Genomic DNA, 17,047 nt, shown 5'->3' on the forward strand with positions numbered 1-17,047 from the left:
CTGCTTTAATACACATGTGGATGACAGTGCCTGGGACATAGGTCAGTGCACATTCTTCTAGGTGTACACAGAATGCATGACCATTTCATTCTATGCATGCCACACCCTGAAATAAAAACAAAGCAGAATGGCCTTCTGAAAGCTTTCAAACAGGGTATTTGTTGACTTTTGAAGACAGTTGCAGCCACCCCATCCTCCCACCAACACTCCTCTGTTGGGATGGGCCTCTGGCAGTGGGTCAAGAGACTAAGGCCCTGCTATCAGCATTGGAGTAAAACTCCTCGTCCCCACTGGACCCATGCCTGATCCTGATGCTGATAAAGTGACCCAAGAACAAGCTTCACGTTTGGGAACTCAAACATGCACTCTGACACCACAACCGTAACAAGTCCTGCCCTGGAGACGCTCCCACTGTATGATGAGACCCTTCAACAAGCGTTTCCTGGTGGTCACAAGTATTCCACAGGGAAGATGGGCCAGGCCTTGTACGGCCCACATTAGTACATGCACCGAATATGATGATGCCACCTCAGTTGGAGGGACCAGAATTTTATCATATCACCTACTCATAAAATGAGCTTGGTTTGTATGTTAAGGATGAGGTTAGGTGCACATGGACCCCTTTAAATAAATTCACTATTATCTCTTGGAAATTGTGAATGGTCATAAGACCTCAAAGATGGTCCAGCCATCTCCTGTGCTCTGAAACCACGCCAAGGCAGAATGCACACTCTCCCTCATTAAACAAGTGGGCAGGGTGTGGGTAGGGGCATGGTCCAATGTCACAGGCATGGGGACTCAACAAATCACTCAAGCATATCTCCTCTGGTGCAACTGACTTACTTTCTGCCTCCATGTTTGTTAAAAGTCCCGCCGAATTTATTCCGATTCAGGATGAGAGCAGCAATTTCGGGCACGTAGCGGGCAAACATTGCCTACATGCATGAGACAAAGAAACAAGAGCCAAACAGAAACGGCATGCAGAGAGGCTCCTATGCCGGCCGCAGGGGCCGAGAAACCCCTTGGCATACTTACTTTCTTCCACTAACCGCGCTATAGGAGCCCCCGTATTTCTTGCGGTTTCCTATTAACTCTATGATTTCAGGGACGTAGCTGGCAAACATGGCCTAAGGAGAAGAGGGGAGACAGAAGAGAGACTAAAAAGACAGGCCAAAGAAAGGGTGACCTTTTCAGAGGGGGGATACTAAGATCTGAAAACACAAAAGGATTAGACCTGTGAAGATGCGTATTCATGTGTTGGATTATACAAAAATAACAGGACAAAGGGGAAAGTTCCTGAAAATGCATGGGATGAAACAAGCAGGAGTCAACCTAGAGGACTAGAAAACAACAGCAAATCATAGTCAAGACACATGTACTCCCTCATGTATGGATTTTAGACATAGATCTGGGGAGTGCCAGCCTACAGTCCCATGGCCAGAGAGTCTGGGAAACAGAAACTTCATTTAGTGGCTGATGGAAGCAGAGGCAGACTCCCACAGCTAAACACTGAGCTGAACTCAAGGAATCCAGTGACAGAGAGGGAGGACTGATGAGCAAAGGGGTTAAAACTGGGCTGGTTTAACTCCAGAAACAGCTGACCTGACAAGGGTTAGCTCCTGAATCCCAGGCTGATGGCTGGGAATCAGCATGGGACTGACCAAGACCCCCTGAATGTGGGTGTCAGTGAGGAGGCCTAGGCAATCTATGGGGCCTTAGGTAGTAGATCAGTATTTATCCTGGGTATACAAATGGACTTTGGACTCCCATCCAACAATGAGAGATGCACTCTCACCCTGAACTCTTGGGGGAGGGTCTAGGCCCTGCCCTGGATAAAATGACAGACTATGGACACCCCCATGGAGGGCCTCACCCTCCCTGGGGAAATGAGGGGATATTGGAGAGGGTTGGTGGGAGGGCACGGGAGGAGGAGAGGGAAAGGGAGAGAGACCTGGAATTGACATGTGAAACAACCTTTTTTCTAATTTAAATTTAAATTTAAAAATAAAATACAAAAATAATATAAAGGAGACAAGAGTAAATGAGCTAATGTCTTCTTCCTGAAGGGGAGTGGCTAAGAGGTGCACAGACTGGCAAAAGCACACCCATTCACTCACACACACATGCATGCATACACATGCACACATATGCATGGACGGACACACACAAGCACACATGCACAGGCACTCAGACATGCACACACATGCATGTGCACACATGCCCAGCCAGACACACGCACACACACCCATGCACACAACACACACACACACAATACACACACAAGTGCATGCGCACACACACATACACACGCATGCACACACACATGCACACACAAGCACACATGCACAGGCACTCAGACATGTACACACATGCATGTGCACACATGCACAGCCAGACACACACACATACACCTATGCACACACAACACACACACACACACATATTTTGTCAGAAAAGCCCTTCCAAATAACACTCAAAGGGGAATATTTTTATGAGTGGCTAAAGACACTAATACTAAAAGAGGATTAGAAATAAACATGTTCATTTAAAATGACTAAAAAGCATAAGAAGTCAACTTTGGAAATCACACAAGAGGAAAGGATAGCAAGGAGACACAAAGCTGCCATGTTTTGCCCAACAAGACTGTCCTGTGGCTGGATAATGGGGCTTCCTTATCTATGGCTCCCGCAGAAATGGTGTTAATGTCCACCACCACACACATTTATACACATTTTCAAAATGTATATGCCCCATGCATACAGAACAGAGAGAAATGCATGCATTGCTTCATATAAATGTGTGTGCAGTGCACATACGTGGCAGCTGTGTGTGGACTAGTAATCACTTACCTCATACCCAGAAAAAAAATCATATTTCATTATGAGCTACTTTGAAAGACAAAATGCAGCAACCGCTGGTGTGTTGCCTGGAAATTCCCTGGAATCACATCATACGCAATGGCCTCTTCCTGCATAGGGACCAGTGAAGCCAGTTTCACAGGGAGAAATGGAGTGGGCTTTGGACCTAGTCATGTCCTAACAATAGTGACATTTCCTAAATGAAGGGACCCTGTGCCAGCCACAGTGTTTGTTGGAAGTTTTCGGAGGAACATAAAGGGGAGGGGAACTCTCAAAACTGCTATCTGTCTGCAGAGTCTGGAGAGCACCATCTACCAGAGTCAGTAGCAGCAACTCTACCTGAATCCCACTACCAAAGGACACTTTATTAAAGGCATCTATCCCCTTAGACAGTTAGGTTTGCTCCTAGCTATGAGGACAATATGCCTGGGTCTGAGGGACAAGCATAACACTACGGATAAATACAACACAGTCACCATAGTGTATGGATTTAGTTTGCCTGGTTGGTTGCATTAAGGCAGTTACTTGCTTCCAGTGCAGAACACATAAAAAACACAAAGCCTACAGAAGTGGGTAGTAGCAAATATTAATAACCATTAAAATGGACATAATAAGAAAGAGGGTTTTTTTACCAGTCCCCCGAGAATGAAGAAGACCATGAAGAGGCGTCCAAGCGTCGTTTTTGCATAAACATCCCCGTAGCCCACTGTAGACATTGTGACCATTAGTAAGTAGACACATTCCCAGTACGTAAGCGCCTGGTTGTTTTGAAAATTTTCCCATGGGTCCCCTGAATTCTCCACCTACAGCAAGAGGATAAGGGGTGGGGAGAAAAAGAAACTGTCAGGTGTCCATTTGTGTTGAATATAGAAACCAGGAAGCCCAGGGCTCCAGAGGGCTGTTTCTGCATAAGCTTCTTATTCTCGGTACAGGATAGATGATTCCCTGTGCTAGTCACTGAGGAGTGATGTCCCAGAAACCCTCAGAGAACAGGAAGTAGATATAGCAACAGGGGCTGCCCTCTGACTGCCGGGGGCACCAAGGAGAGGGGATCAGGAGAAACACCCCTGGTGTGCTTTCCTGAACAAGTCCCGATGCTCTGGCCTTCTTCTCAGAATTCCTTATAAGGCAGGGGTGGGCAGCTCCTTTACCTTTCTCCCGGGATATCCTCGAACATTGTATCTAAGGACATCAGACCCAGCTCAGGTTCTGCCTGAACCCCAAAGATCATTTCCTCTTCTGAGACTGCAGTAGCTTTCTTTGCAGAAGCTCACTGGCAATTCTGCACTTTCAAATCTGGAACCTCCCTCTGGAACCCCAAGTGTGAACTCCTGGGAATTGCATCGCACAGTCTCTAGATCAAATGCCCTGCAGACTTTCGGTAAAGGGCTATCAGTAGGTTCAATTGGGGCTGCAGAGTTCCTGAGGTCTGCATAGCTACTCAACCCTGTGAGTGAAGCTGGAACCCAGCAGTGGGTGTTCAGCTGGATTTAGGGAACCAGAGCCTGGAAAGGCAGACTGCTCTTAGTAATTGGCTTCAGCAGGAATTAGGATGACAAAGGGTGAGATCTGACTAGACTGCCTCCATTATAAATTGTTGGGTAGGGACTGGAGAGGTAGTTTAGTGGTTAAGAGCATATATTACTCTTACACAGGACTGGAGTACAGTTCCCAGCATTCACTCTGAGCAGTTTGCAATCTCCTAAATATAGCTCTTCTTAGATTTAAAGATTTAAAACCCTCTTCTTGCCACCATGGGCACACCCACACATGTGCACATATCCCTACACAGGCACATAGGCATACACATAATTTAAAATAAACATATATATTTTAAAACCTTGTGTAAAACCCCCAATTATGTGGCTTAGCAGATGATGGAGCGGAGGTCATTTATTCCAAGTTTTACAGTCTGGTGGGTTCCTTCCGGTTGTAACAGCTTATGCGCATATGAAACGTGCATTCAATAGTAACTATGCTTTCTGAAAGCAGGCAGGAAAAATCCTGGGCGTGTCCCTGAGAAGGGTTGGGCTTAGTAAGAGCATTCAAAGAGCCTTAAAAATAACGTTTGCGGGGTTTGAAACAACTTGACAAGTCATAAAGTACGAGAAGCAAAGGCAACTTTTTGGGAGGGAGAAGTGGGGACAGGTTCAGGGATCTGAATTTGTTGTTTACAAAGAGCTCATGGTTCAAACTTTGAGCTTGCTGCCAGACCTTTTTCTTTGCGTTTGCTGTGGAAGCACTGCCATCTTGTGGCCTTCTACAGTTATTGCATACAGAATGAAAACTGCAAGTCTCCTTGAAGCAATACAGGAAATGCTGGAAAATACAGGTTGATTGTGCTAACATTATGCACCATTTGGAACTAGTTTGTGGGGGAGTATAAGGTAGGGGATTCCTAAAATTCTGTGGTTTGTCCCTCTTTCCTGTCTACAACCAAACGTGTCTCTCTTCAAAGAAACAAATGTTAGATAATAAAATGGCTCTGCAAGGGCTTGCTCCAGGCCAGCCAGGAAGGCAAGGTCGCCAAGTCTACTTACCAAGTGGATGAACCCGGCTGCAGTCAGCCAAGTGCTGATAAATATGGAGAGCAGATTCACCAGCTTGATGGAGTTGCTGTGCAAAGGAGACAAAGAGAGAGGTCCCGAGTTACAGAGAGAAGCTGTCTGATGGTGTCACAACGTCCCCTGCTTGGTCAGGAGTGAAAATCTCAACAGGGTCTGTCACAGCTGGGACTCAACATTAGTGCCCTCAAACTTGTTAAAAATTAACTTTTCTCTAGAACAAAATTATCCAAATATACAAAAAAGAAGAAGAGCAAATAAAATTTGTATATCCTTCACTTTATTTGACATTCCCCACGTCTCCAGTACCTCTGTATATCCTGTCTTATTTTTTCAGTGTTTTTCCTCTTTCCACTTACATTTTTATTCTTATCTGAGTCACTGTGTTGTGGGCATCACAGTACAACCTGTATCACAGCAGCAGCCAACTCCTCCGAGGGGACACCATGCAGTAGACTCCTGACACTGTTATATCCAAGACAACTAACTCAACTCAGCAACGGGATCTAACAAACAATCCTTATTTAAATGCCTCCAGGTGTCCCAAGGTTATTCTTAGTGAAGTTGCTACCATTTTCATCTTGCAGAAAGGAACTTTTATTTCCTGCCTCCTGGCCCAATGCAGTCCCTGGAGACGTTAGCCCTTCACCTCGGGCAATTTATCTATGGTACCACTGCCCACTTTCTGCCCATCTCTATCTCTTGGGTAACATCACCAACATTTTAAGAGCTTGGGGGATTAATGACGGTGACATAGGAGACTTTCACAGTGTGTATGTAGTGCTCAACCCATGCACCTCCATGCTGAGTGTTAGATGTAATCGACTCAATCTTCACAGGACCCTTTGAGGCCAACGGCGGCGGGGTTAGGACACTCACCGGTTTTACAGGGTGAGTTACACAGTGGTTGCTGTTGGATCTATCACACCACAGTCACAGTGTAGTGCCATTGAGAATAACTTCACTAATGGCTGCTGGAACTTGGATCTTGAATGCACAGTGCAAAGAGCAGGGTGGAGGCTATGGCCTAAGTTTTGCAAGGGAGGTCCCCCCCAACAGAGGTTATAATCATTTGTCCTGGGTCAAGCACGGAGCTTACACTTATGTAACTAAAGAAAGGCACCCATGGTCTCGGTTTGCCCAGAGTGGATTCTAAGAGCTCAGGAGCAAGATGAGTATGTGCTTCCAAAGCTGTGGGCGAGACTGGCCTTTCAAGGTGTGCACCTTGGTCATCTGCAGTATTACCATTTGTAGTTCCTGCTGTCTGCTGAAGTGTCGTTATGTGCTAAAAACTTGGCTGAGTCCTTCACCCTCTTCAGACTCTTACCCTTTACTCTAACGCACATGGTAGATGCTCACACTACTGTCATTCACCACCTAGGAAACAGGGTTAGGGAGCTAATTTAGCTTGTCTGGGAATCATAGTTTGTAAGTGGTAGGCTGCATAGAAGTAACTTGGGAAAACAATATAGGAAGCTGGGGGGGAGGGGTCTTTTCTGTCACCTGTGGTTTGTCCATCAGCTCTCCCCACAGCCCCTGACCTAGGAGACCAGGGTATCACTCAAAGGCTCCTCCCTGTTGGGGGGAAGTCCTGTGCATTTGTCAATAAAGCACTGTCTGGCCAATAGGGAATCAAGATAGGTGGGACTAGGAGTCCAGGAGGACTCTGGGAAGGAGAAACACAAGAGAGTCAAGATGTAACGCCATGGGGTAGGAAGCCCGGAAACTTCTCCGGTAAGAGACATACTTAGATTAACAATTATGGGGTAATTACTTAAGTCAGAGCTAGCCAGTAAGAAACAAGCAAAGCCAACAGCTTCATAATTAATATAGCCTCCTGTGTGTTTATTTGGGACTGATGCAGCTCTAGAACCAGGCTGGCGGAAAGGCTTCACTCAAAGAAAGAGCTTCTCTTTACACCTCCCTTTACTAAGAAGTTCAAAGAAATGTGGGCAGTGAAAGCCTCAGCCAGTAGACTGGCTGCACACCAGCAGACATGCTTTTCAGGAACTCCATGGAAGAGAGTTCTAGACCTTCTCCAGTACAAATTTGAACAACCTACCCTAGAGAAGTCCTCCTAAAAACAAGCCCAAAAAATATGGATAGAGAGGCAGAATCCAAAGTAGGCCTGAGTGCAAACATGCCTGATGTCATGCCTCTTGGACCCAATCATTCTGGAGGTGGGTTCTGTTACACAGCAGAAGTGGCTTATATCCAGAATGTTCTCTGAGAGCATCATAGCTGGTCAGGTATGTCTACTCTGTGGCCTGATGTAGTTAGAGCTTCATGGCTCTTTATGCATGGTTTGAAGTTGGCACTCTTGAGGGCAAAAATGCTTGTGACTGATCCTGACCTTCTAAGCTTTTTCAGACACCCCAGTAGATCACTCTACCCTTTGCCTCATCTCAAAGTCAGTTCTGTGACTAGGACTAGAATCACCAGCTAACAAAATAATGTTCTTACCAATTTCCATGCAACCCTCTCTCTGTAGCTGGGGCATGGTGGGGTCCTTGCCTCTTTGCTGCATGGAAAGGCTGACCAGGCTAGATGTCCCCTTCACTGGCTCCAGACTTCTCTATCAGAAGGCCAGTTCAGTGAGTCAGAGATCAGCAGGGTGGAAGTTAAACAAACCACGCCAGGGCTCTGCCTGCTGAGTGCCGTCTGAAGTGACCCTGGCAAACCAGCAGCTCACCCTACTTCACTGGCCACTATGTCTTGTTGCCTGGGAATTTCTGAGTGGAATATCAAAGCAGTGCTGCCCATTTCCCTGTCTCTACCTTGCAAGCCCCCTAAGATGCAACCAGATGTTGAAGAGGAAGAAGTAGGGAGAACAGGTAGCCTGTGGCAAAGGGAGGGATATATGTTTTGCTCTCACTTTCCCCAAGGAGAATTCAACACCTAATTGAGTCACTTACACACTCCCAAATCCTCAGGGCCTGGAAATGTACTGCGCCATCAACAACTGTGTGGAGTCATTTCAAGATATTAAATCTATTGACGTCTCTGAGTCTCTTGGTGCTTTGGGAAAATGGCCTAAATATGGTGATTATTAATCTCTAAATGATTGTCACAGGGATATTAATGGTGCTTAAGGGAGCTCTCGCTGTGTGCAGAACATTTAATCACTGTTGCTGAGACAGACCAGGTTGCTGAGATCTGATTATTTGTATGACATCAGGAGTATCACAGATTGCTTGCATGAGGAAGAGGACTTGCAAACTAAGCTATGAGCAAGTCAATGTCTGAGAGCTACGAGCAAGGCACACAAGACTAACCCTCAGTGAATGCTCTCTGTCCCTGTGATGCGGGCTTTGCCGTGTGACAGAGAACTGCTTGGGAGGGAGGGGTTGCCAGGAGAAGAATGTTGTGCATTTGTGGCCAAAGAGTCACTGGAGGTGGCTATGTGTGGCCTTCATGGCCAAGCTCAAAGACCTGGATAAAACATGAAACCATTAATCATCACAGTGCCGAGCTCTGACCATGCAGAGTCCAGCTCCTTGCCTTTAAGGAGAGATTGTGATCCTATCATAAAAACCTGGCACCTCTTTTAAAAGAAGTAATATTTGTGTTTCCACACATAAATTTTCCATGGCTGTTCTGGTTTGGTATTATTCTTAGTTACTTTTCTATTGCTGTGATAAGACAGGAAAAAAATACACTTATTGGGGCAAGTCTACAATCCATAGCCATCGTGGCTGGGGCATGGCAGCAGGCAAACAAGCAGAAGCGAGGGGCTTACATCCTTACCTGCAGAGAGCGCTAACAGGGAAGGCGGGGGCTTTTGAAGCCAGGGGCTTACATCCTTACCTGCAGAGAGCGCTAACAGGGAAGGCGGGGGCTTTTGAAGCCAGGGGCTTACATCCTTACCTGCAGAGAGCGCTAACAGGGAAGGCAGGGGCTTTTGAAGCCAGGGGCTTACATCCTTACCTGCAGAGAGCGCTAACAGGGAAGGCGGGGGCTTTTGAAGCCAGGGGCTTACATCCTTACCTGCAGAGAGCGCTAACAGGGAAGGCGGGGGCTTTTGAAGCCAGGGGCTTACATCCTTACCTGCAGAGAGCGCTAACAGGGAAGGCAGGGGCTTTGAAGCCAGGGGCTTACATCCTTACCTGCAGAGAGCGCTAACAAGGAAGGCAGGGGCTTTTGAAGCCAGGGGCTTACATCCTTACCTGCAGAGAGCGCTAACAGGGAAGGCGGGGGCTTTTGAAGCCAGGGGCTTACATCCTTACCTGCAGAGAGCGCTAACAGGGAAGGCGGGGGCTTTTGAAGCCAGGGGCTTACATCCTTACCTGCAGAGAGCGCTAACAAGGAAGGCAGGGGCTTTTGAAGCCAGGGGCTTACATCCTTACCTGCAGAGAGCGCTAACAGGGAAGGCGGGGGCTTTTGAAGCCAGGGGCTTACATCCTTACCTGCAGAGAGCGCTAACAGGGAAGGCGGGGGCTTTTGAAGCCAGGGGCTTACATCCTTACCTGCAGAGAGCGCTAACAAGGAAGGCAGGGGCTTTTGAAGCCAGGGGCTTACATCCTTACCTGCAGAGAGCGCTAACAGGGAAGGCGGGGGCTTTTGAAGCCAGGGGCTTACATCCTTACCTGCAGAGAGCGCTAACAGGGAAGGCGGGGGCTTTTGAAGCCAGGGGCTTACATCCTTACCTGCAGAGAGCGCTAACAAGGAAGGCAGGGGCTTTTGAAGCCAGGGGCTTACATCCTTACCTGCAGAGAGCGCTAACAGGGAAGGCAGGGGCTTTTGAAGCCAGGGGCTTACATCCTTACCTGCAGAGAGCGCTAACAGGGAAGGCAGGGGCTTTTGAAGCCAGGGGCTTACATCCTTACCTGCAGAGAGCGCTAACAAGGAAGGCAGGGGCTTTTGAAGCCAGGGGCTTACATCCTTACCTGCAGAGAGCGCTAACAGGGAAGGCAGGGGCTTTTGAAGCCAGGGGCTTACATCCTTACCTGCAGAGAGCGCTAACAGGGAAGGCAGGGGCTTTTGAAGCCAGGGGCTTACATCCTTACCTGCAGAGAGCGCTAACAGGGAAGGCGGGGGCTTTGAAGCCAGGGGCTTACATCCTTACCTGCAGAGAGCGCTAACAGGGAAGGCGGGGGCTTTTGAAGCCAGGGGCTTACATCCTTGCCTGCAGAGAGCGCTAACAGGGAAGGCAGGGGCTTTTGAAGCCAGGGGCTTACATCCTTACCTGCAGAGAGCGCTAACAGGGAAGGCAGGGGCTTTTGAAGCCAGGGGCTTACATCCTTACCTGCAGAGAGCGCTAACAGGGAAGGCGGGGGCTTTTGAAGCCAGGGGCTTACATCCTTACCTGCAGAGAGCGCTAACAAGGAAGGCAGGGGCTTTTGAAGCCAGGGGCTTACATCCTTACCTGCAGAGAGCGCTAACAGGGAAGGCAGGGGCTTTTGAAGCCAGGGGCTTACATCCTTACCTGCAGAGAGCGCTAACAGGGAAGGCGGGGGCTTTTGAAGCCAGGGGCTTACATCCTTACCTGCAGAGAGCGCTAACAGGGAAGGCGGGGGCTTTTGAAGCTTCAAGGCTCACCCCCAGAGGTATACCTCCTCCAACAAGGTCACATCTCCTAATCCTTCCCAAACACTGCCACCAATTTGGAGACCAAGTACTCTAATACATGAGCCTCTAGGAGACAGCCATTCTTATTCAAATCACCACAGTAGGAAATGACTCCCAAGGTGTCTGTATACTATAGGTGGTACTATTTTGGGAGAGTCTAAAATCTTTAGGAAATGGGGTTTAGATGGAGGAAGTAGGTTAGAAGGGGTGCATTCCTGGTGGCTACATCTTGTCTCTAATGCCTTCTCCCATTCTCAACTTCTTTATCCTCTCTCCCTCCAGGTGGCTATGGTGTGACCTCACTACCATATAGGAGCAACAAACCCAGCTGAACATAAACTGAAAACCTCTGAAACTGAGCCCAAACCATTCTTTCCTCGGGAATTTTGGCACAGAGATGAAAGTCAGATTACCACTAGACACAAATGGACACAGCAAGTTGTCAACGGGCAGGCAGGAATCCGATAGGTCAGTGACCTTCACCATGACTTGTGGGTGCTTGGAAAGAGAGTCTAACACCTAAGATTATAGCAGTAAAGCCAAAGCTGCCCAGGCCTCATCCCTGCCCTTACAGACAGAAGACGCATTCTGGTTAACCCTGAAAATGACAGCCACTTTGCACAAGGAAGCAAGAATTTGTCCCTGTCCCTGTCCCTTGTTTCTGCTTGAGGAAGCAGCCAGGAGCCAACAGCCTGTTTTCTTTTCATTTGCTGAGTAGCTATGAAGTGTCCCAAACTGGATTGTTGACCAGACTATGCTGAACTGAGATTAATGACCTTTGAGATTCAAAATGGAGCAAATTCGACTGTGTCAAGTCTGTCTCTTAGTTATCTCTATACCAGTCTCCTGTCCACATGACCTGCTCTGAGGCTAGGCCCTAATAGCCCGTCCCTGGGCGATTGCTCCTTTCTGGTCTTCATATCTGTGAAGTCTTAGATACTTCACTGTATACAACGAGGGGAAGCAGAGATTTTTAGAGTGTTAAGTGTCCAAACTTTCTCTGCTAATTAAAGTCCTTCAGCAGGTCTTTTTTGCTCTCCAAATAACCCATCAATCTAAGTGACGGCATGGTGTGGCTGCTACCTCACCTCCCTTGTAATCATCATATCAAATATCCTGATGCACAGACTGCCTTGGAGCCATTTCTAAGGTCATATATGTAATGCAATTCATTCCAATAATGCCCCCTACATGCTTTGTGTAGGTAGCTGGCTGTGGGTGTGCGCAGAGCTACGCAGGAGGTAAAACTGGCATGTTAGGGAGCACTGGCTGCCTGAGCACACCACAGCGTATAGAGTGCCTTCCTCTCTCTTTGCATTCTTACATAAAACGGCACTGATGTTCACAGGGGGCACATTAACAATTAGAAGAAACAATGAGGCATTTTTCATCTTGAAACAAATGTAACAGGTAAGCCATGTTTTAATAAACATTACTGACCATGTTGAACGAGATGTGGAATTAAAGACTACAAACAGCTTGTACTTGGGTCTCGTGGTAGAGCAAACGACCCAGCATTGAAAACTGCTGATGAATGCCACCAGATTGCAGGATGACTGAGGAATGTCCAACAAGTCGGGCAGATGACTTAACATCTCTCATCTGCCTAAAACAGGCCATGCCAGAGTGCCTTAGGCCCTCTTTTGACTCAGTTTGGGCATTTGCCCTGATTCTGGCTACACAACATCCCCTGTCCACTCTGGTCCCCTCTGCTGTCCTCTTAATTCTTCATCCCTTCCTCTTCACATTTATTTCTGGGTCCCACTTCTTTCAGTTCTGAGCTGAATGGAGCAATAGAAGAATAGAAAATAAAGCCATGCTTTTTAAATCACATTTGTAAAACCTCCTGCCTTACCTAATACCACAGATCAGCAGGGGTTCACCACTAGAGAAAGCCAGACAGAATCTCCTTAAACATGACACAGCTTCCACACCCCACCACCTGCCAGAAGGTCACTCTGAAAGCATCGGGGTCTACAGAACTCACAAGAGAAGCTACCCCGGGTCAAAGCCCTAGAAAGCCAGGATTTCATTTCCTGTACAGAGCCTTGAGAAACAGGCTTGGAGTGACCAAAAGGCATAGTTGAGCACCCCCCCAAAAAGGTGACCCAACATGTCTAAAGTTCCCACAGCTGAAGGAAGTGTTTCTCTGGTCCTGGAGACTAGGCTGTGGTCCCCAACCCTAAACTCAACCTCCTTTGCTCAACCACAGGGAGTTAGGAGCATGGTATTACTCAAAGGTCCCACAGGTGTCATGTTTTCACACTGCGAGCTCCCTACAAATATCTCAGCCTATGTTTCCTACCCTTCTTGAGGCCGTCCTCCAGCCCCAGTAGAATGACAGAGTCCTAATTTTCTCAGGTTTTCTCTCTTCACCTTAGAAAGACCCTTCCTGGGACACAACTTCTGCCAGGCCCAGTGCAGTGCCCCTCTGTGCCTCCAGACCTGGGCCCACTCCTGTTTGAACACTGACCACTCTGACAGGAAATGTGGTCATGAGTTCCCTTGTCCATGCAGTCTCTCGTCACAAGATTCACCGGTGGCATTCTCATACACATAAACTTTTATATACATAGATGCTCACTTTAGACCCCCAGGGATCACACAGTCACCTGGTTATAAGTGCAAACAACAGGAACCCAGGACATCCACGTTGCAGGGTTCTGAGGAAAGACTACCTGACAATAGGGATTTCTTGTGTGGGAAGTGAGGGTCCTAGCCATTTGAGGGCTAGGATTGCAGGAGCCCAATTGCAGCTACTGTGCTGGAAAACTGCTGCCTGTGGGAAGCGCACTCTCCCCTCTTCCCTAGCCAGCAGCCTCCACTCTGTCCCTTCTTCACCGAGAAAATGAATCGACATTGTAACTACATAACTACGAAGACGCTGTTGTCCCGCGCAGCCACATCTGACTTCTGAATCTAAACAAGTGGCCCTCTTTGCTGAGGAGTGGGACATGCATGAGCCCCCAAGTGCGAGGCTGGTCCAAGAGACCCAGATGGCACATCACGGTGATGCAGAGGCCCTGTGTGCCAACGGGGAGGCCAAGAGCAGTGCTCTACCTGCACTGTTCCTGAGGACGGGAGCACTGCACTGTCCCTGAGTGTGCGTGAGGACGGGAGCACTGCACTGTCCCTGAGTGTGCGTGAGGACGGGAGCACTGCTCTATCCTCACTGTCCCTGAGTGTACATGAAGACGAGAACACCACACCATTCTAGCTGCATTATTGCTCAGAGGAATGGAATTTTCCTAGAATCGCAGGATCACAGAAGAACAGTCTCATTAACTTATTAGGTAAACGATGAGTAGGAAAAGTCCTGAGGGCATGTGAGAGCATGTGAATGGGTCCATTCCAACACAACCCATGTCCGCCCCTGCTACATAAGTCTTAAGGACAAGGCCCAAGTTCAGTACTGGACACTTATCAACTCTCCCTAGAGTTAGAAAAAACATCAGCTTTGTGCACAAGTTCAGTATATGTTAGTAGTAGATATGTTACATTTTTTTTAAGTCAAGGTCTCACTGTGTAGTGCTGGCTGACTTGGAACTCAATATATAGACCCAGGTGACCTTAAATTCACAGAGATCCACCTGCCTCTGCCTCCCTGGTGCTAGGATTACAGGGCCCAGATAGATATGCTAGCTTTGTTAATCATTTCTTTTCAAAAGTTGTACAAGCCTATTGCATAAAAGATCTATAAAGCCGGGCGGTGGTGGCGCACGCCTTTAATCCCAGCACTCGGGAGGCAGAGGCAAGAGGATCTCTGTGAGTTCAAGGCCGGGCTGGACCGATAGCCTCCAAAACAATACAAAGAAACCCTGTCTCGTAAAAACCAAAAAAAAAAAAAAAAAAAAAAAAAAAAAAGGCAAAGCGTAAGGCTACTATTGCTCAAAGAAAATTTTAAAAATTACTATCCATTTAAGGCCTCACCCTCACTGGGAAGCAGAAAGGGGATGGGACAGGGGGTCTGTGGGGGGCAGGGGAGGAGGGGAGGGAGAGGGAACTGGGATTGACATGTAATACAAGCTTGTTCCTCATTTAAATAAAAAAAGAAAAATTACTATCCATGAATGCTATTATAAAGCAAAAAGTAGAGAAGTCATAAATCTTTACCTCAGAAGATAAAATATAAAGGGATAAGGAACACCTTAAGTGAGCTTTGTGGCTTTTACATTTTGACCTGACTGTAGAATGTGCATTTTTATCTCTTATTGATGTATAGTTGGGGAGGGAATTTAGGATTAAAATGAGATACAATAACAAAATAAAGGCACACTTGTTGGACATATCAGATTCTAGAAGCTGGGTTCCACATTTCATGACTAGGAAACCAACACAGAGCCCATGACCTCAAATAGCAGGTACATTAATTATGCATGACACAATGCAGAGGTGTCCTGCTTTCTGTCACTCATCAGACTCATTAAGACCAACCAAAGAGGAAATGGAACATTAGAAGGGGTCTTCTTAAAATGTAATTTCCTACTATAGACATTTATAAGCTGCACTCACTCCCCATTAGAGTGTGCCTAACCCTTTTATTAGTGTGTTCAGTAATGCAGCCTGGGTTCCAGGGCAACTCTGGGCACTGACAAGTCACCAGGCATGGGATTCCCTAGGGGATTTCTGCTCCTGTCCTAGCCGTGTTTTCCAGATCATAATGGAGTTAACAGATGCTGCACTGGTATATTTGCCTGGAGGTTTTTAGGATTTTCCCCACGAGGCAATCTACAACCCACACCCCCAAGGGCTCTATGGATATAAAGTGAAACAGCTCAAATAGACTTAGGAAGGAAATGGTTTTTTGTTTGCCATATGAGGTTCGTGATTGCCTGTCGAGGAGCATTGCTTCTCTTGCCTTTATGGCCAAGTTCAATCTCTTGTTTAGTAGTAACTAAAGGGGCATTTAAGACGTGGCAGCAAGGACATCCCAATCAATGAGCAAATACATCCTTCATCCATGATGCACCTCTCCCATGATGCTTAAGTTGCAACCTCACTGGTTGCCCAGATACCAGTCATGTGACCTTGCCAGACTGTATCTTCCTCCCCAGATCATAACCACATCTCCCCTTTCCTCTTATTTCTCCCTGGCCCTGCAGAAGAGAACAATGCAAGGCCCTCCTTTAGTAGGTTCGCTCTCCAGTTCTATGACTGCTCTTCCCACGACTAACACAACTCTACTGTTTTACCACGGTAAAAGCAAGTATACTTGATATTTACAACCTGGCCCTCAGGAACCAGAAAGGGGCAGGGGAATCTTACCTTGTCTTAAGGATATTCAGAAACTGCAAAATTTCTGAAAACTGTATCAGTCTGAGAGCTCTTAAAAATCTCAGGCCTGTAAAGAGAAACAGAACAGGGGGTTATTTCCAGTGTTTAGATGTGAGGCTCACAGCCTGGGTCATGGTCACTCACGTCTGTTGGAAGGGCTGCGAAGGCCCTGCAGAAGATGAATGCTCCAGTACCTTGGGCCTCCTGCTTCATTTTGATTCTCCACTGGCTTAATCTTGGCTGATAAATGGGCTTTCTTGTTCAATATGAACTGTTTGAAACCAGATTAAGGGGTTGAGCCAGAAGAGAGGGCCCACTTTAAGGGGGATACTCTTCCTGGTGACCCCCGTTGAAAAGTCCTGTTTCCGAGCTACCCAGTGGTCTGGCAGAATTGGGGTTTCGGAAAAGTACTGGGAACTGTGTTCACTAAGGATAACCCTTGTGCTTAACAGCAGATTAAGAATAAATCGGATCACCTTATGTCTCTGATAATTTTTTTAATCTTTATTTTCAGCGCCTATAAAAAAAGACTATGGCCCAAAGAGCTACCCATGTTCTACAATATTTTATATTTTCTCCCAATTAAAAACAAAATAAAAGAGAAAAATAAGCACAGATCAGTAAGCTACCACAGCTCACAACTTCAGGATTCAAAAGTTTAATAGTTCTGTTTCACTGATGGCCATGGTTTTCTACCTGTAGTCTCTCTTTAATGAAAGAGTTACAGCTTCTAAGTGGAGAGGGACAATGATCAATGAATTGTTTTAGGTTTTATTTTTCAGA

The 17,047-nt window shown here is 47.0% G+C and overlaps 1 protein-coding gene across 32 annotated transcripts in view; it reads right to left on the reverse strand.

Moving 5' to 3' along the window:
* Positions 1 to 17,047, reverse strand: part of Kcnma1 (potassium calcium-activated channel subfamily M alpha 1) — a 688,790-nt gene that overhangs the window by 213,654 nt on the left and 458,089 nt on the right. For all 32 annotated transcript variants that reach the window (XM_005083504.4, XM_005083494.4, XM_013123140.3 and 29 more), the window contains exons 6-9: positions 16,256 to 16,331; positions 5,399 to 5,474; positions 3,491 to 3,661; positions 1,036 to 1,127 (exon numbers count right to left, since the gene is read on the reverse strand). In XM_005083504.4, coding sequence (XP_005083561.1) covers positions 1,036 to 1,127; positions 3,491 to 3,661; positions 5,399 to 5,474; positions 16,256 to 16,331 — 415 coding nt within the window. The remainder of the gene's footprint in view (positions 1 to 1,035; positions 1,128 to 3,490; positions 3,662 to 5,398; positions 5,475 to 16,255; positions 16,332 to 17,047) is intronic.

The sequence above is a fragment of the Mesocricetus auratus genome, unplaced genomic scaffold (assembly GCF_017639785.1).
Source record: "Mesocricetus auratus isolate SY011 unplaced genomic scaffold, BCM_Maur_2.0 Super-Scaffold_100053, whole genome shotgun sequence".
In the NCBI taxonomy this organism is placed as follows: Eukaryota; Metazoa; Chordata; class Mammalia; order Rodentia; family Cricetidae; genus Mesocricetus; species Mesocricetus auratus.